The sequence below is a fragment of the Pempheris klunzingeri genome, chromosome 8, assembly GCF_042242105.1.
Source record: "Pempheris klunzingeri isolate RE-2024b chromosome 8, fPemKlu1.hap1, whole genome shotgun sequence".
Taxonomy (NCBI): domain Eukaryota; kingdom Metazoa; phylum Chordata; class Actinopteri; order Acropomatiformes; family Pempheridae; genus Pempheris; species Pempheris klunzingeri.
Window position 1 is genome coordinate 22097372 of NC_092019.1, and position 20361 is coordinate 22117732.

Here is a 20361-nt window from a genome sequence, read left to right on the forward strand (position 1 = left end):
GCTTGCAACACTTTTTAAATTCTAACAGGCTCATCTGCACAATCACTCCAGCATCATTGCACGACTCTCTCACGAGCCACGTCTTCCGTTTTCCGCACAAATTCCACCCTACCAGAGGAGCCTAAGATATCAGTCTTCCAGTAGCTTTAATTGTTAATCACCGCCTGAGCCATTTATCGACCAGCCTGCGTGTCAGGATACTGGCACTATTTGGTGCACACTGTCTCATTGTGGAGCTTAACAGTCCCAAGGGTGTGTCACTGAGTATAAATAGTTGAACAAAGGCCCTTTTGAAGGGACAAGAGGCTGAAACCTGAAACTTGGAGTGATTCCTCCCCTCTGGTAACTCTACACGCTCACACACTGAGAGGCTGGGCAGACGCTCCAGCAAATATAGAGTGATTTGGATCCTGAGAGGGTGAAGAGACAAGGCAGCAGGGCACATGCGTTCCACAGTGCTGCTGTCAGGTTTTTCAGGTGCTTAAGAGGACCAGGTCAGCAGGAAGACCCACCCACCCCTCCTTCCAGCTCTTCTATCAGCTGGAAAAAAAAAAGGAAGGAGGAGAAGAAGACACCAGGGCTGACCACACCCAGAGTCCCAACAGCCTCAGGAAATAGTCTCCTCTCCTCACCTCGCAGACTTTTACTTGTTGTCAGGACATCTTTGGCTTCTCAGTGCTTTGAGGTGTTCGTCCCCAAGGTGGAATAGCTGCTGTAGATTTGTCCTGTGCCTCCCATTCTGAACTCTGTGTGTGTGTGTGTGTGTGTGTGTGTGTGTGAGTGTGTGTGTGTGTGCGGTGTGTTTTGACGCCGCCTGAGAGCCACCACCAGTGTTCTTTCTCCTGTCAGGATGTCTGCAGTACAAGAGCTGCTGGTGCTACCTCTGGCCCTCCTGGCACTTCAAGGTGAGTGGGCAGTGGTTGTGTTGCCATGGCGATGCCGCAATGGCAACACCTTGGCATGCATGTGAGCCACCATCCAATCCCCCATTCACTGACTGTGCTGTCCGTTACTGGTGTTGAGGTGCTTCCTGTCATCTGATGTTGCCCGCCGTCTGCTCTGTTTGTAGGCAATGTTTTTGGGTTTTTGTGTGTGTGTGTGTGTTCAGATGCAGATGTGTGAGTGAGTGTCTGTGGTTCGGATTGCTTGCTAAAAACCCAGCTGTTCAGAGGTTTTTTTTCAGAGTAATGAGATGAGACCATGTGGCGGTGTTAAAATAGGCACACACACACACACACACACACACGTAAACATGCGTTCAGACGCAGCAGCTACTGTGTATTCAAAGGTCATTATGTCATATTATTTATTTGTCCCTGTGTGTTACTCCCGGCAGACTGTTCCTCAGAAGTGTGTGTGTTTAGGGCAACTAATGATTTTTCACTAGCCATCAGTATGTGAATGTTTTTCTTGCTTAATCTGTCTTGTGTTGTTAAGACGTCTTAATAGGAAGTGAAAAATGCCCACCGCAGCTTCTTAAAGGCCACGGTGGTATCAGCAATCCTCAGTCATCGTTTGTTGTTTTTTACTTAAAAATTGCTTAGACAATTATTTGATTATCAAAATAGTTGCTGAATAATTTCCCTTTGCTCAACTCGTCAGTTAATGGATAAACCACTCAGCTCTAGATCAGCTGAACGGATATTCTCAGTTAATGTGATTTCAGCACAAGCCTTGAATTGTTCTTGCAAACGTTCCTGCAATGGATTTTTTTTTTTTTTTTTCTTTGATGCTGTTCACATCTGTACACATGCAGTAGGAAAGTACAGTTTCTCTACAGCATGTTGTAACTGTTGTGTTCCACTTAAGTCAAGTTTCCTCTGTATGTGCAAGCTTTACACCACCACCGCCAGAAAATATTCCTTTAAATGTGTGCCAATCATGTAAGTTGCCTTCAACGTTTCCACTCCTCCTGCAGGCGTCTGTATCATTTGAGATATCCCAACTCAATTTATCACCTTCACAGGAAGCCTTTTTTTTCTTTTATAGCATGAAAAACACCCTCCGCTGAGATTAAAATAGCTTGAACTACATAATCCATCACTATTAAGTTACCGTTATTCTCCTGACACCCGCAGCAAGAGAAGCACATCATCTTTCACAATCACAGCAGTGTCTCTTTATTTACGGCCACTTGGTTTTGTGAAAACACGACTAAAAGTAAAACACTCAATTGGCGCACATGCAAAATGACGAGGCGATTCAAACACGACGTAGTAGAAGCTGGCAAATGTGGCATTTAAATTTAAAACATGCACATGTCAAACGTCTTTTTAGGGGACATCTTGTCATCACAGATAATCTCATTTTGAACAGTGCATTAAATGAGAGATTTACAGAGCACTTAACCCTGTCAGCCGGCTGCTCTTCGTCACACACTCACTTACTGACAACAACTAACCACACACACACACACACACACACACACACACACACACACACACACACACACGCAGGCATTTATTATTATAGTAATGTTGCTGATCTTTTACATGCAGCAGTAATGTGCGTAGAATATAAAGTTAAACCGAGCAGGCAAAGCTGCAGAAAGTTGAACCAGTGAGCAGATAGTGAGCAGACAAGAGAAGCTCGTCAAAAAGGTTATACAACCTCGACTGACAGAAATAGACAGTTTGGTCGGGTTAGTTAAGGACTGAAGTGAGCGAGCACATCTGGAGCTGGATGCAGTGAGGATAAGGATTTTAGACGAGACTGGAAATTGGATGGAAGAGGAGGAAAAGGAACAGATTGAGGCTAAATAGCAGCTTGTGCTTTTTTTATTTTGAAATGTGCATTTGCATGCGCTAACAGAATGTGAGACATCTGGAGTGCAGTGGAGACATTACAACACTTAAATAGTAACTAAAATATCAACGGATCTCACTGCTGTCTATCCAACACGTCCTCATACCCAAACGCCGGAATAGATGGAGTTCCAATGACTTCCTAAGTAACAAATATGAGCGTTTTCATTGACTTCCATAGGACGGATTGGGACCAGCCACAAGCTAGCAAATAAGTTATGTCACGCATGTGAGGTAAGTTAGGCTAATGTTGTGAAACTGTCTCGGTTTGGTTAGGTTTAGGACAATGTGTTAATTTGGATTAATATAAGTGCATTAGTTATGAAGCTAAAGTCACAGGACGTAAGTTATGGTAAATGTTATGTGCATCACATGAGCTACGTAAGTTAAACTCAGCATTGACTAACACAGGACCGAAATATGGTCTCCTGGGTGACAGTCTGTTTGACCCATCCCATGCCATCTGGCACGGGTCGACTGCAAAAAAAAGTGAACACTTGAACATAGGCCAACATGATAGGAACTACCTAAAATGATCATGCGAATGACTCATTATCATGGGTAGATTTACTTGAAAGCGTTTGCTGCTGTTGAGGTTATCATGCTTTAAATGTTACAAACTAAATGCTAGTGAGCTACAACTGATATTAAAACGTATAGATAGATACAGGAAACCCCTTTCGATCGTAATACATTTTTTAACAAGAGGCTGATCAAGATGAGCTGCAGGTTGATCTGGAACAAACCTTGTGGAGAAATTAGTATTAAGGTCTAATTTTAGTCACGTTGTCTTCAAATATGAACAAATCTAACAGTAAACTGACCGAGTCATGCGTCCTTGCTTTCAAGCCAGACCAGAGGCTCATAAGAGCTAATGCAGCCATTGGCAGCCTTAACTAATGCATGCAGCAGAGGCACCGTTTGCCTCGGCAGTGGCTGCATGAGGCCATTTGGTCTGCAAATGGTCTGAGGCATGAACGTAAGGTCAAAGGAGATCACTGTCAAGAGGATGTTTGAACAACCACACCATTTTCTCAGCCCTGAGCCATTTGAAATCATGTCCACTCCATCACTCCACTCCAACCACTGCATCTGTGCAAATTGGAAATTACATTACAAAGAAGCTCATCATTTTAAGTAGCAGTGGCAGAACATAAACTAATTACAACTACTTGAGTAATGCACAGCAGCAAAACCTTTTAAAAAAAAAAAAGTCACCCTTTCTCCTCCTTCAGTGGGCTTTGAACCCCTGATAAGATATTATACCAACATTGTCTCCCAAAGTTGTACAAGTCCGTTCTACAAAACTTACAATGGATCCCAGATACAAGATATTGGATGTCTGGATCTATTTTTATAGTCTCACACAAACAAGAATCTTTAAACTGATGCACTCCATCTGAACGTGAACAAAGATATGAATGTGATTTTTAGAAACTCGTGCCCCATCTGCAGCTGCTGTCACACTCTGAAAGCTGCATGAATCTAATTCTGAAGAGCGTCTGGAGAGCCTCTCTAACCCACAAATCTGGTGCGAGATACTGAGCTGCGCCTTAATTGCAGGTTGCGTGTGTCCTGATAACTTGTGTCACACATGACAGACGAACATGCTCATACACTCATTCTCGTCTTTCTATCGTTGTGATGACTATTAGTTGACGTAATGCATTTCCTAGCCCCTTACCCTAACGTTAGCCATCACAACTAAATCCCTAACCCTTACCCTAACCTAATTCTAACCCTCACCTCAAAACCAAGTCTTAAGCCTCAAAACAACCCTTTGATGTTGAGGACCAGCAAAATGTCCTCACAATGCAGGAATGTCCTCGCAAGAATGGTTTAAAACCTACGCTTGTTCTCATTAGTATTCAGAGGTCACAGATCCACACACACACACCTGATCCCTTGTTCATCCAGCTGTGTGACAGAAGTCTGCAGCACCAGGATGCTGCTCTGTAGCTGTTGGAGGGGACAGCTCAGTTTGTATGTGAAGAGTTGGGATCAGTTTCAATAATTGTTAACACAGTCAACATAGTTAAGTATTGTGGCTCAGCCTTGAATAAATCTTCTGCTCTGTAAGTAGATTTCTTCAAGTTTCTCTTGTTGTTGTTAAAGAACGATAGAAAGACAGAAAGAGGCAGAGTGAGATGACATCCTAGAGACAGTCAGACCAATAAGAAGAGAGACATTAATCTCGTAAGTGCGGTCACTGCCACAAAGCTTTATCAGCACCAGTGACGTAGTGCTTCACTCCACTCATACACTTACTTCACTGAAATAGTGCTTCTGGAAATTGCTTTGTGTGTGTGTGTGTGTGTGTGTGTGTGTGTGTGTGTGTGTCAGAGCCACACAAGGGCAGACAAGGACAAACGCACATTGAATATGAATTAAGACATGCAGATCATTTTCAGTGTGTGGAGCAAAGTTTTTGAGCAATGTGCCACAGACTGCTGGAGCTGGTGGAGACCAAAACAGAGCTAAAAGAGAGTGAACATCTGTAAAGTTGTATGTCAGAGTACAATTCCTCCCTGTTTTGGCTTTATCACAAGTCACTATGATCAATTCAGTAAAAACTTATAACATTAGAATTTGTCACACACAGAGGAAAAACACTAATATATTGGGGTTTTGGGGTATATGTGTTGTTTTACACAATATTCAAATTAACTAACTTTCTTTAAAGTTTTCCTAAAGGTTTTTTTTTCTTTTCAGATTCAGTTAACATTTTGCCATGGTGGCTGTTGGTTACAGTAGTTTATTATTATTATATATAGAATATGTTTATTTAATGTTTAATAATGTTTAATAATGGTTGTAGGCCATTTAGTAGAAACAGTTTTCCTCTTCTTTTGGTCAGTGTTATCCATACCTTGCATAGCTTGTTTGAAGGGAGAAGCTAGAGTATGCTGTAGATTAAAGTGTCTTGCTTGTCAACAAGCAGCCCTTCACGTCTGTTCACAAGGATGCGCATCATAGGACCAGGCATGGCTATGACTATGGGCAGTCTGGCACTCTGTGCACTCAGTGTTAATTCAAATCACAAAGTCGAACGTAGCTAGGAATGTCGTAACCGTTAGGACCTACTTTTTTACGCCCAGCTGGTGCACTCAGCTCCAGGGCCCAAGAACTGGAGCACCTAAACATAACAAATCCGTCGTTCATGTCATCAACACCTGTGGTTCTCTTGCTTTGACATGCCAAAATGTCAAAGTATCTCAACCAAGTTGAATAGACCACCGAGGCGAGGATTTCTTGAGAGAAGAATGAATGGGCGCCTTGTGTTTCATTCTTTACATTTGATTCAGATCTAGATTGCAGAGTAAAATGTCACTGAACATCTGTATTAAGAGCCTTTGCATACATTGCAGAGAACAGAGCTTACAGCAGAAAAGAAGGAAGTGAGATCTACAGACAGACAGACAGAGATCTCAGTCTGCGTCAAAGCATGCACACAGCAGTGGTAGAATGGTAGAAAAAAGCACAATTTGAGTAACGTTACATTTCTCTCAAAATATATTTGTTGTTAAAATTTGGAAGAACATGAATGTAACTTCTAGGGGACAGGACTGTATAGATATTCTAGTAACAGTTAGACATTGACTCATTTGTACTGATTTTCACCTCAGACAAAGTGCACCAAGAGCAGAACCTCCCTGGCTGTTTGTCAGCAGGATTACAGACAAACTATCGGCCAGATTTTTATGGAACATGGTGCCGGGGTGTAGTATGGGCCAAGAGAGAACCTATTTAATTTTGGAGCAGATCCAGGTCCGATTCACGAACAAGAAATAACATCGACCAAATTGTAACATCAGTGTACTAACTGTCATAGATTTGGAAATATCTCTAGACGTGTATGCAGATTTGGATAGTCTTCACTATCCAAGTGCCCCTCCAGTTGGTAATGTGGTTGTGATAGTTTCTTTCTTTCTTTAGTAGCAAATTCAAGCAACTTTTGAAAGATAAAGAAGAGACTTAAATCTAACTCTAAAGTTAAATCTCATTGAGGATATTTTCAATGAGTTGTTGTGTCTGTTTTGTTTGTGAATTGGAAAAAGTTTGATCTGTTTTGGGCTTTTGGAAATTGTGCTGTTGATTCATTGAAGCTGTTCAAAGAGAGGATTAAAAGACAGAAACTGCCGGCAGGGATTCCTCTGGCTTCTGTTCAAAAGTGACAAAGCAGTGCGCCATCACTTTCCCAGCCATGAGAATATGACAGCTTTGTGGAGCAAAGTGAAAGAGACGCTCACAGAGCAGTGTGCTTCAGTGGTCTACTTGTTCCAGTGGAAAGTCTCTGGCTCGCTTGGTGTCAGGGGAAATGTCACGGAAATGTCATGGATGCTGCATTTCCCAAGGTTATGTGTGCCTACAGTGTGTTTATATCAGTGGGAACCCAGTCATGGAGCAGAGGTTGTCCTCCCTCATCTTTTTTGCTGTTGCTTATCCACTTTTCTTTTCAACCTCTCTCTTATATGGCTACTTCAGCAAATAACCATGATCCTCTTTGTATTTCCTTTAGCTCCCGGTGACTTGCTACGCTAGCTAAAGTCAATGGGTAGATGGTCTTTTGTGTAGCTAAGGCTATAAGTCAGTTTTTTTTTTTTTCGCTTTGTAGGCCTCAGAGGTTGACAGCAACAGATATGAGGGATTAATCAACCAGCTCCCTGTCAGGCAAAAAAAACCCTAATCTGCAATTTCTAGAATATCTCTTGCATAATCCTGAAACCCAGTCCACAGATTATGCAATGGATTTGCATTTTTGATGCTCTGTGTTAGGGAGAACTGTTGCCGAGGCAGTTTGGTGGCTCTGACTGTTTAGTCTGCACTTTGGATGTGCAGTTCCTTTTGTGTCTGCTTGCATCTTTGTCTCTCTCTCTCTCTCTCTCTCTCTCTCGCTGTGTCTTCATGCTGTCTTCTTAACTTGCCGTCTCAGCTTCGGACAGTCAGCAAGCATCCCTGCTCACCTGGCACTATCTGGCCTCTCGCTGCGTCACCAGCCTCCCTCAGGATTACAGTCTCAGGCTGTCTGTGTGTGTGCTGCTGTTCCTGCTAGATTTTCATCTGACTCGGTTGTTGTTTGTTCATACTGCAATGAAAGTGCTCTCTTCTGTACGACTAATTCATTTCCGTCCGTCAAGCATGTGCTTTGTTGCCGTTGTAACGTGGCTCCTCTGTCTATGTTCCAGGTCCTTTTTCTCCAAGCAGTCAAAATGCCAGCCATCTCAAACCCTTCTGTGTTTGTCTGCATGGGACGTCCTTGCCCTTATGTCTGTCCGGTGCCTCTATGTCGCTCTGTCTCTTTTGGCCTTTCTGTGTTTTCTACACCGTAGAAGCGTATAAAACGAAGTTTATCTCAGACTTTAGTAAACATGTCATGTCCTATTGGGGTGGTGGTGTAAAAATGTCTATTAGTTAATGTTCAAATGCTTTCCAAAATGTCCACAAAGTGAAAAGCTCTGCAGTGACGATACGGAATATCGAGGGACATTTAGTGTTACAACCAAGTTGAATAGACCACTGAGGCGAGGATTTCTTGAGAAAAGAATGAATGGGCGCCTTGTGTCTTATTCTTAAGAATAGAGTCAGATCTAGATTGCAGAGTAAAATGTCACTGAACATCTATACTAAGAGCCTTTGTGCACACATTGCAGAGAACAGAGTTTACAACAGAAAAGAAGGAAGTGAGATCTAATGGAGTTTGGCAGCAGATATACAAACCTCAGTCTGCATCAAAACATGCACGCAGCAGTGATAGAGAATTAAAAAAAAAAAATGTCATTTGGGTTGCAAGTTTCTCACACACAGGACAGGAGTGTATAACGTTCTAGTAACAGTTCAATATTTGCTCATTTTGTAATGATCTTTGGAAATGCAATTCTGGAATCTATTTACTGTAGCTGATTGATTTACATCCTTTTTTTGTTTCTTTTTCTTTTCACATTTTTGCCCATATTTTATTTTCCACAGTGTCTAGAGAAAGCACATTTCGGAAGGAAAAAGAAGGGAATTAAATGTGACAAAGTTAGATTTGGTTAACGTCGTGTTTTCCTCTGGTGATTAGTTGCTTTCCTGTCAGATTTTTACAGGTCCAGCAAGCGATGAAGGACTTTCATCGACCTCCATTGGCAGCCAAGGATTAGCTGCAGCATTGACAGCTGGTGCAGTTTACAGCAGCCAGTAAATTAACTCAAACGAGCAAGTCACATCTGCAGGCTAATCAGAGCAGACATTACATTGTAAACTATAAAGTTATGCCCCGAGTTTGTGTTTTCCACTCACTGCATTGCTTTCTGTGAATCAGCACGCCTCTTCTGTAAGCAGTTCAGGAGAGGTATTTGCAAATGCTGTTTGCCTCAGGTCTGCTTGTTCTGATCTGCAGGTCCTCAGCAGACCCGCCTCCCAGAAAACCCGAAAACCTTTGACCCTGGGCTTAAAAAAACCTGATTTATAGGTTCAAACATTTAAGTTTTCCTCCCTTCTCAGTTCTGTGTAAATGATACTTAAAACAACAATCTGGTTTATACAACTGTGGTCGTATTTTCATTGTTTTGGCCATCGTTTCTTCGGGTGATTGTTACATCCTCACCTGGGGAAAATGCGGATAATGAGATAAAATGAGATCCTTCATCATGCATACTGCGTTTTTATCCATCTGAAACAAAGTGCAACCGATGACTTGCCTGAATGAGGCCTTGGCACAAGCGCAGCAAATTTGAGAAAATTCAAGCGTTTAGCTTTCATTCTGGTCCATTAAAACCACTGAATCTAGAATAAAATCAGTTTCAGTCAAGTTCAGGCTCAGGTTTAGTCGTTCTCAGGTCCAGCTGGGTTCGGGTCTGTGTTCGGTTTGGTACGCACAGGGTCACGCCTTGTTTAAACACAACAGCATTTACATTTGGGTTTATATATTTGGGCCTGTGACGTCTGAATTGATGCTCCTAACTGTCTCCTCTCCTCCTTCCCCTTTTCTCTTCCTCTTCTCTCTCTGCAGTGCATCAACCAGCATTAGGCCCCTTCCCTCCTGCTTCCCCATCTTCCCATGCTTTTGCAGAAATGGCTGTTACTACTGAAGCCTGTACTAACTGTCTCTTCCTTCCCTCATTCTTCCCCTCCATGTTTCTCTGCAGTGTGCTGGCATTTAGTATTTGTCAAATTCTTTCAATTCTCACTTTGGCGCCGCTATTTTTGCATCCCAGGGAGTAAACGACAGACCTTTGTTGTTGTATATCTGTTAGGCCGTGGACGATGTGCAGCCTCTGTGAATCTCAACCAAACGTTTAATGATTTCAGTTCCTCTGATCAGCGTTGTGTTTCCTGTCCTCTCCTTCACCTCTCCCCTCCTCCCCCATCTTGCAATTCACAAACAAAAGCATCCCCAGGGGTCACAGTTGAGAATAGCACAAGATCATTGGTTGAGAGCCATGCTGAGGCCTCAGTGGAAACTGCAAGGTGCAGTGTGAGAAAGAAACATTTGGAGTTGCAGGTGTGTAACTCCCGGCCGATGAGAAGTATGTGTCATGATGATAATGGCATATATAGACTAACGCTTCTATATATGAATTTAGCTCAGATACCAATTGACAGAATGCAAGAAACTAGTGTCACTCTCTGCACCATCTTTATTTCCCCTCAGTTTCACAGATTAAAGACACCTAAAATGTACTTGACTGCAAAACTAGAAAACCAAATGAATCAAATTCACAACAATCTATGAACTGAAATGACGAGTGGAAATAAAAAAAAAATGCAAGAAAGAAGCTATGCCCGATACAAAAGACACGCATGCAATGATCATTGGGAGCAAGCACGCAAAAATTCCAAAGTTGCTCTAGCTAACATTGTTTTGTAAAGTACTGTTTTAGACAGTTTGCCTGCAAGTACTGAGATAGTGGAAAACAGCAGAGCTCTGCCCGCGTATCAAGTTTTCCCTCGAGACACGGGTACATGAAAAAGAGGACGATGGCCACCCAAGGCTCTTACCTCTGAACCGTGTGACCCGCAAATAGACAAAGAGCGATGAAGTGATACAGGAGGTTTCTGACTCTGCGCTCTTCATCCTTTTGGCTCTGTAGCATCTCTGTGCCATGGAGCCTGCGTGGAGGTGGACTCGGACACAGAGGCCATGGTCGACAAAGGCTTCAAACTGGGTTGCATCTCCTGTAAGAGGAGGGGAGAGGTATCAGCCACCGCCACTGTCGACTGGTTCTTCAAGGCTTCCAATGACACTGATTTCTCCCCTGTGAGTAGTAATGAGACATACGGCAAGGCATGCTTTGCAAAAGTGTTACTCATTGACTTAAAGGAATAGTTTGTCATTTTGGGAAATACACTTATTTGCCTTCTTACCGGCCAGTAGCGCAGTGGATAATTGCGCATGCCATCGGCCTGGGGAACCCGGGTTCGACTCCCTCCCAGTCCCAGCTACCAAAAATGGGCGAGGGTTGCGTCAGGAAGGGCATCCGGTGTAAAAAAAAAAAACTAACGCCAAAATCTACAAGCGGATCATCCACTGTGGCGACCCCGGAAGGGAGCAGCCAGAAAAAGGACAACAACAACACTTATTTGCCTTCTTGCAAAGAGTTAGATGACACGACTGAAACTGTTCTGTAGCCATTTAGGTTAGCTCCACCTGCCATTAACACTTCATATCTCGTTTGCTTAATCTTTACAAAAAACAAAGTGTAAATATGATAATTCCCTGTTTGCAGCAACTTGTCAGTGCCAGTGTGCAAATTAGGGGACCTGAGATGGAATCAATATAGTCTAGAATACAAAAAGTCAACCTTTCTACCATTAAATAAATCGTAGCCAGTTGTCTCCCTGGTGTAATTAGTTATCATGTGTCCTAATAAAGCAGATAAAATCAGCAGGAAGGCCCAAACATTACATCCATCACAACAGGGTTGTTTATGTCCTCTTCTGGGAAACGGCTGCAATGCATTTATCATGAGAGAGAGCAGAGGCTTGCATTTTTCATGAAGGGCTTTTTTTCCCCGCGGTGTCGACTGGAAGACAGCACTTCTGCAATAGCGAAGAGGCCATTACTGTATAAATCTACAGCATGAGAGAGCCCATTAGGCCATTTAGTGTCTGCATGCACTAATCTACCAGGAAGTGCAGGGGTGAGGCCTTAACTGCAGCTCAGTCGATACAGAAAAACAGCCGCAGCGATGTGAGGACCAGCTATCCGTTTCCTCAAGGGTGGCTGGAAAACTGAACAATCGTTTTACTCCCACCAGCATCCACGAGAAAACAGCTGCTTTCTGTTGAAATGTCGATGGACGTCCGTGTCCTTGACCACAACTGTTTTATTCGGTGTTGATGTGGAAAAGGTCAAAGGGCACTGAGAAGTACAGTACCGACAAGTACCAGTTGCTTGATTGACTTTTTGATCCCCATGATTTTTTTAAGCTGGTTGATTGCTTAATGTTGACAGTGGGGGAGGAAGTGTGCAGATTTTTTTTTGTTTCAGTAAAAGTCTTGATTAAATTCTCTGTAAAAGTTCTGCACTGAAAGTGGTACATAGTAAAAGTGCAGATGTTTCATCAACAAAATATACAAAAGTAAAAGCACTCTTTTGTGTAGAATGGTCCCTTTAAGAGTTATATATATATTACTTTTTTATTTTTATTAATGCTTTAGCAATAAGCAACATGTTACTGATCTGGTTGGTAACGGCTGATTACTGCTTAATATTTACTGCCCTATTTATACATATTTTTCTGAAACTGATCACATGTTTTGGAAGCAAAATCTGAATCTGTTAAGACACCAGAAAATACTGGTGAGTAAAAAGTGCAATATTTCCCTTTGAAATGTGGTTAAGTAGAAGCATAAAGTAGTACAAAACAGAAATACTCAAGTATCCTAGAAAGAAACTCAGCTAGAGTACTTTTACTGACAACATGACACAGGAATGTAGTTTTTGCTTTTGAATTCACTTCATTATCAGACCAGCACATTAGCAACAGCTTTCAAAATGGATTGACACTAACCATTAGCACACTCATGAATGTGTATGTGGTAAGCAACAATCAGAGTTAAAGCTACAGAAACACACTTAGCTGTAAATAAATAAAGAGTTTAATAACTTTGTCCATTCATTAAGATTTTCATTAGACTCTCCCTCTGACTCAGCTTTTTACTGAGGATGATTTTCACACAGTAACAATATGAACAGATATTGGCCTGTGTGGCTAAAGCCTTATTCATCTGTGCTACAGAGCTCAATTGTTGTCATATGTGACAGAGTGACATGCAAAGCTTGCCTTTCCATGAACACACTTAGTTTATTTTGAGTCAAATTCACATGAACCATCCTTCTGTGATAAATACTCAGTAAAGCACAAAATATGCATTAATCCACGGCTGAAAATAGTCCTCAACAAATGCACAATTTGTTCCTGTTTGAGTGACGTTCGGTGAAAACTACAGTGCCCAGCTGTTTGAGGAATTCATTTGGTATTTTTAAAGATTCACATCTTCATTAGGAACCACCGGGTTTAAAGCCACAGACAGAAAATCTGAAAAAGACGAACTAACACATTGTTGGGTTTGTTTTTTTTCATTTGTCGACAATAACAAAGATACAGAATTCTGCTGGCCACATCCTTTGTGGAAATATAAGCATGTTTCAGGTATCTAAATGTTCATTTCCACAACATACTGGAATAAACTGTGACTGTATGTAAGAAGGGAAAAACACAATTGTCAGACTTAATACTTGCAATAATGCAAAGGTTATGAATTTGTAGCAAATTGATAACAACATGCAGACACATCAGTGTGATCTTTCAGCACTATATTATTGCTTTGTCTCCATCTTGGAATTGTCTTCCAGCTATATAGCTACGAAGAACAACAGGCCTACATCACTGACTCACGCTTCTACGGCCGTCTGGACTGGAACGGCAGCAAAGGCACTAGAGACCTCCAGGACGGCTCCATTTACATCCTCAACGTGACCTTCAGTGACACAGGAACATACAAGTGCCAATTCACCCGCTCCCTCCTTTATGGAAGCCACGTCTTTCCATCCAACACCACCAAGATTGTCTACCTTAACGTGGTGGCACAACGTAAGCACAGAGGGGACGGATGCTGTACTGTATTGTTTGAGTGGGGAAGAGGGAAACTAAATTATGTATTGTTAGGCTTATTTCCACTTTATTGTTTTAGGACAACATGATATCACACTATTTATTCTTCTATATCCTCACAGTTTACTCAGAGACATTATTCTGTAAAAACAGATGTAACTTTAATTTTGAAAAAGGGAATTCTGCTGGTAGACAAGATGCATCAGAGAAATTATAGCATGAGAGAAATGCAGCACCTCACTGGCAAACCTTTATAATAACACAGAAACACAAAATAACTCAACGTCAGCGATTGCTGACATTTAATTAAAAAGGTTGTTAAAAGTGAGGACAGCTCTGTTCTTTCAGTGTAAACACAGTAACTGACTATGTTGCATGTCTGTGTTTGTCAAACACAGTCTTCTATGTGTCTTGGGAAAAGTACCAGACCAAACAAAATCAGCCGCACAAGCAGAGCTAAAATATTGTATTTATAGAGCTGCAGTGTTGTTTCAAATGTGGTTTTCTTCCACGGATCATAAATGTCCAAGAGGGAAACTCTCAGGAATATTATTGCAGTGTTTGTAATTTCAAGCAATGCTGGGACAGTATTGATAGATGCAGAACATTTTTATTCATACAATATTTCTGTCTATAATGTTTAACTATTGCAATATTTACTATAATATTCATATTTTAGTATATTTATAATATGTTTAGCATTACTATGAGCATTTTTTACCTTTTGATGCCCCACCACTGTTCTACTAATATTATTATATAATTCTATTTTTGAACATAGTGGAGCATTTAACTGATAAAGAGTCAGAGATTTCCCTCAGGAGTTGGTGGAGACCCAAAACAGAACTAAAAGGAGGGTAAATACTGGACTTGCATACACTATATGTTGTATATATGTAATATGTTGATAGCTTGTTTCATTGTCCCAAAGTGCTCAGATGAATAATAACCCAGGTAAGCGTTGTTACCGTTAATTAAGATGGTTGCTTAAAGTGACAAGTGCTTAAATTAAATTACCATAGAGGTGTTCCCCAAGGTTCAATGCTCGGTCATCTGAATTTTCATCACTTGGGTAGGCAGATTAACTATTGGATGTTTATTTTTATTGTCAGCAGTAACCTTTAATCATTGGGGCTGTCACAGCACTGAACTCTTGTGGATGTCAGAGAGGTTAACTGTGTCTGCAGCAGGATGTAGGAAATGATGAGTTCATTCAGGACAGGAGGTCATAAATTATGACTCATATCATTTAAAAACTGTACATTCTGGGCAGCCCTCATTCCTTTGCATGGTACAAATTACATTCCGACCCCCTTTCCATAGGCACATAGGTACAATGTATCTCACCTCATCTCCCTCTCTGTCTGTCTAGTCACCAGGGGACTGGCATCCATCTTGTCTGAGGTGATGATGTACGTTTCCATCATCGGGCTGCAGCTCTGGCTGGTGGTTGAGATGATTTACTGCTACAGGAAGATTGCAGCGGCAGGAGAGGAAGCTCTGAGAGAGAGCGCGTGAGTAACCCACGAACACAAACACACAGGCAGCCGCTCGTCCAGTGCCAGTCCTTTCATTTCCAGATCCTGCCGGGCCGTCCAAATGTCCTGATTTCCCACCAGCCGCTTTCACCCTTGTTTTTCCTTCCCGTTTCTGTTTGGAAAGCAGAGACACAATCTGTTTCAATCTGCCCTTTTCAAAGTGAACATTTTCTTTTTCCCTCATTGACCTAATATCTTGTTCTGAATCTAATTCACTGATCTTGACCGTCTGTTTCACCTTTTTCTTGTTTCTACCACTCTCTTCCCCTCAGGGCCGAATATTTAGCTATAGCATCAGAAAGTAAAGATAATTGTGCAAGTGAACAAGTGGCAGAATAGCACCGGTAGGTCTGAATTTTCACTGCACTTAATTCTATGTCTTCTTGTGCTTTTGTTAATTTTACAGAGCATGTGCTTATACCATTAGTTTACACCCATTCCATAGACAGACATAGTAAATGACCTCATATAGATTTTATGACTATAATTGAATCTTCTCCACCATCCCGTCATTATTGGATCAGAGACATTTTCTGCTTTGTTAAGATGGATGAAGTTGATGTACACTAAAAGGGTCATCTGCCAGTTTTAAGACATGGTGACCTTTTTGTAAACATACCTTGGAAAAATCACTTTTCCTGCCATCTCAGACGGACTCTGTGATCCCCTGACTTTTCTATGCAGTGCCATCATTAGGTCCAAATATCTATTTGTCTAGTATTTTGATTTGTGACCAAATTCCTGCAAAACTAAAAGCATTCTCATCTGCCCCAAATATACTTCATTTTTGATGCAGATTAGCAAATACTAGCATGTTAGCACACAAAACTCAGATAGTGAACATGTTGAGACTTTGGGATGTCACTTGTTATCTATTATTTGTTTGGCAGTTGACAGTTTCATGTTTTCTACTTCAGGTCGAGGAAGAACTCAAGACTGCTTCCTTGAGGAATCTCACATCCACTTTCATCCCCGTCCTCTCACCGTTACTTACCTCCAACCATCCTCTCCACATGATGGAACCACAGACGGGACAAAGATCTAAAAGAAAAGCTTTCTTGAGTGACTTTCTGCAAAAGGATGGAAAGGACTCATCTGTGTCCAGTTCTGAGGGGCAGGAGGGATGCATCAGGTCGTGGTCCAACGGGACGAGGGGTGGGGGGTGGGGGTATTGTAGTGTATACAGTAGGTGTATAAGTATGCACAGATAACCTTTGAACATATGTAGAGTATATTATAGGCCTACATTGTATATCCACTTACTGCATGCGTACGAGCTTATCAAAACAGCCGACATCATGCTTTTGAGGATCTGTCACGCTCATGTTCAGAGGTTTTAACCGATTTTGTCACATTTCATTTCACATCATGTGTGTGGCGATGTCAGGGTTTGACTGACAACCCTAACCCTAGCCCATTTTTAAACTCTCATTTAAACCTCTGTCAGTGTTTCCTCTGTACATTTACCAAAAACTATCTAATATTTTTTTTTTAATTTGGAATGGATTTATTTTACTTTTCAGTACCATTAGGATTTCATTTGACTGCCAATCTTTGTGTTGTTTTGATGTAATGCTACTAAAAAGCACAGAGGAAACATGCTGGAACAGCTGAGATTGTGTCCTGATATTCACTGTTTCAATTTGACCCGTTTTAATGCGAAAAAGTAAAAAAAATATTTGGTATTTTTCTGCAAAATAAACCTGAAAAAAATCTCTGAAATCAGCATGTAGGTCAAAATGCTAAACAATGAATAAGAAAGAGAAAGGCACAAAACAGAATTTTAGGTCCATCGTGCCAGCAGGTGCCACAAAACAGGCCAACATGTAAACTTCTGGAAAACTTCTAGAATCAGAGAGCACATTTTAATGAAGCAGATGCCTGAACCTAGATTATTATCGTGAATTTTGGTTAACTAAAAATGAAATACAGCTGGATTTTTTTGGGGAAAAAAAACAACCGTATTGTGTACTTGTAAAACTAAAATTAAAAAGATATACAGGAATCATCACAAGCGTTAGAAGGTATTGGTGCATCTGTATATTGAGACTGGGATGTCTATATGACTCAGTCAGCTGCCTTCACAAAGTGTTGTGTTTGTAGTGTGGTACAAATTCTGAACTTTTTAACTCTGGCCCTGACAAATACCCCCCATCTTATGATAATAATAAACTAATAAGCTAAACTAATAATAAAACTACACTAAAGCTAAGCATTTTAAGCAATGAAAACTAAATGAACAAACACACTCATATGAAAACAAAAACTAATGAAAAAGACTATAATAACTGATGAGAACATTCGATCGCTGGCTGCTGGTCATTTTATCTGCAGGTGGAAACAGCAGCGCAACAGGAAAGTGATCGTTGAATATATAGATTCTGCTAAATGTTTAATGTCACGTTCAAGGATTCTCTCAAATGTGGGAACATGCAGTCATCAGGCACTGTAAACTGTACCTTAAAACCTAATACAGGAAACAGTGCTGGTCATGTTTTTAACTTTTCATATTGGCCTGGGGAAGCAGCTGACATGAGATCTTGTCTCATTTTAAATTCTCAGACCAAAAAAAAAAAAGTGATGTTTAACGCTCTTTGCAGCCAACAACAATCTAAAGCTACGTCTCACTGGAATTCCCTTTTAATCGAAGCAGTGCGACAGCAGACCACCGCCCTGTTTAAACTGGCTGCGGAGCGGAAGCTTTAACGCTGAAATCTGGCTGTTGAAAAGTATTTGGGTGGGTGAAGAGTCAAAAACGTCTCCTGAGGCAAAAGGGAGGCATGTGAAGAGATGATGCCCACTTTAGTGCACCAGACCAATTTGTATTACACAAAAAAGAAGTCATATTTTGGTGAATTTGTCTACAGTGGAGACGTTTCCACTGATGTGTAATGTTACACAAATGTCTTAGTGTCTTTGTAGAAACGTAAGGGCTTGGCAAATTGCTATTCTAACTGCCGTGGACACATGTTCCACAAAACCTGTCCAGCGTGCCTCCCAGGGTGAAGCCAGAGGAAACCAAAAGGAAAAAGGAAAGAGCTGAAGCCTTGGTACTTTACTTTGCTTCTTTTTCCAGACAGTTGAGTAGAGATGAACACTAGATGACAGCCAAACACTGCCGCTCTGCATGCTCACTGTTCACCTCTCCTGCACCAACACTGACTTTGGTACATTTTGAGATCCCGAGAAGGCGACACACACACACACACACACACACACAAACTGCATAAGGAATACAAAATAACTGCATGCTTACTGATGGAAGTAGCAAATGACATCCAAAGAAACCAAGACAAAAAAAAAAAAAAAAGAAAGCTAGTGATATCTCATTTGAAGGCCATTCAGGGGGGATCTACTTTCTGGGTAATAAGTCAGTTTACATCTAAGCACCTCTTCCCGCACAGATGAACCAACCCAGTGAAATGAAAACCACACAGCTCCTCACATCATTGGTCTGCTTTGTGTCCGAGTTTGCTTTCAGCGGCGAATAAAACTGCAGCTTCCACTTCATGTGTCGGTGTGAAAATGTTACTTGCCTAAATACAAATAAATAAATAAATAAATAAATAAGAGTGAAAAAAAAGTGACACAAAGAAATAAATACATTTCTTGCGAGAAAGTGTCTCAGTGTGTTGGTGCTTGGTGACCGTCGGTGACGGATCAGGACGTCGTGTGTGTTAAATCACAGTTTGTTCCGTGGAAAAATGTGACTTTTAAAGACCAGCAGGTGTTGACACAACATGCGACTTATAGTCACATTGTTGCGCAGGTAGGTGGGGGGGTCCAGGCGGATGAGGTTTCAACCACCCAAGTGCTGATCAGTCAGGGCAGATGCCCAACACCCCCCAGAACAGTCTGTCCAGATACCAAAATATCTTATTTATCCAACCATTTGGTTGCATGTCTCTTAACTGCAAGACGATTTAAACGCTGTCACAAAGCCTTTGACTCCTTTTATGTCAGTGAAATAAAAAGTGTAACAAATATTCACATAATGACTGTGTGATTGGCTCTTTCCAGTATTTTTAACACACACACACACACGCACACGCACACGCACACACTTTTTCTTGAACTGTAGTGTGTAAACTCCTCTCGGGACCCTAAAGTATCCTTGATGGCGGCTGCAGGCCTGATCGCAGGTTTATTTTAAGCATTTTGCTCTGTGAGACCGGGTGGCACAGGTGTCTGAGGGGTCGAGCCGGTTTAACACCTCCAGGGGAAGAGGAGCAGCAGGGAGCTTGTTTTTAAGTCATATTTAACCTTGTATGTTGTTCAGCAGCATCTTAACTTGACAGCAGAGGCCGTCTCCTCCTCTCTCTTTAGTCATTTTGAACCAATTGGCTTCCCCTAAACATTAACATTTTATCATTTCAGCATCTTTTTCTTTTTTAATGAACTCCTGTAAAGCTGCTTTCTTTCAATTGCCGAACAAGCTATTTTGATCATTTATTACTTGATTAATCTGGTTGCGGCTTCTCAGCTGTGAGGATTTGCGCCTGACTGCTTCTGGAAGTCTTTAGGTTTTGGACTTTTAATCAGACACAACACGTAATCTGAAGATATGGACCAGATGAAGACCATGAAAATCAAAACCATGTCAAAGAATTTTAAGAATTATCAATAAAGTGAATAATCCTAAAAAGGACTTTGTTCCCTTTGAGTTTTCCTCTCCTGCACCGGACAGTCTTACCTTTTCTGACTGCCGCTCCGCTGGTGTGCACTGTTCGGAGCGAGCAGCAGACTGTAATGCAAACAATTCAAATAAAACCTTAATGTCCACTGTAATTATCAAGAGTTGCAGTTTGTTTTTCCATTCTGCACAATAAAAAGGGAAGGTATAGAGATGGATAGAGCAGCAAGACACCACCAACCAGGTCCACGGTTTTCCCAGCATGCCATGTTCAGTTTCCCCTCAGT

The 20361-nt window shown here is 41.4% G+C and overlaps 1 protein-coding gene across 2 annotated transcripts; it reads left to right on the top strand.

Annotated features, from left to right (window-relative positions):
- The first annotated feature begins 320 nt into the window (after positions 1–320).
- Positions 321–16567, top strand: scn1ba (sodium channel, voltage-gated, type I, beta a). Of its 2 annotated transcripts, XM_070835368.1 has the most exons (6): positions 321–905; positions 10877–11043; positions 13645–13882; positions 15276–15417; positions 15714–15785; positions 16359–16567. In XM_070835368.1, exons 1-5 carry the CDS (start codon positions 851–853, stop codon positions 15778–15780), a joined length of 669 nt encoding a protein of 222 aa, XP_070691469.1. In that variant the 5' UTR covers positions 321–850; the 3' UTR covers positions 15781–15785; positions 16359–16567. The 2 variants fall into 2 exon arrangements, with proteins under 2 accessions (XP_070691469.1, XP_070691470.1); XM_070835369.1 differs by lacking the exon at positions 15714–15785.
- The last annotated feature ends 3794 nt before the right edge of the window (positions 16568–20361 follow it).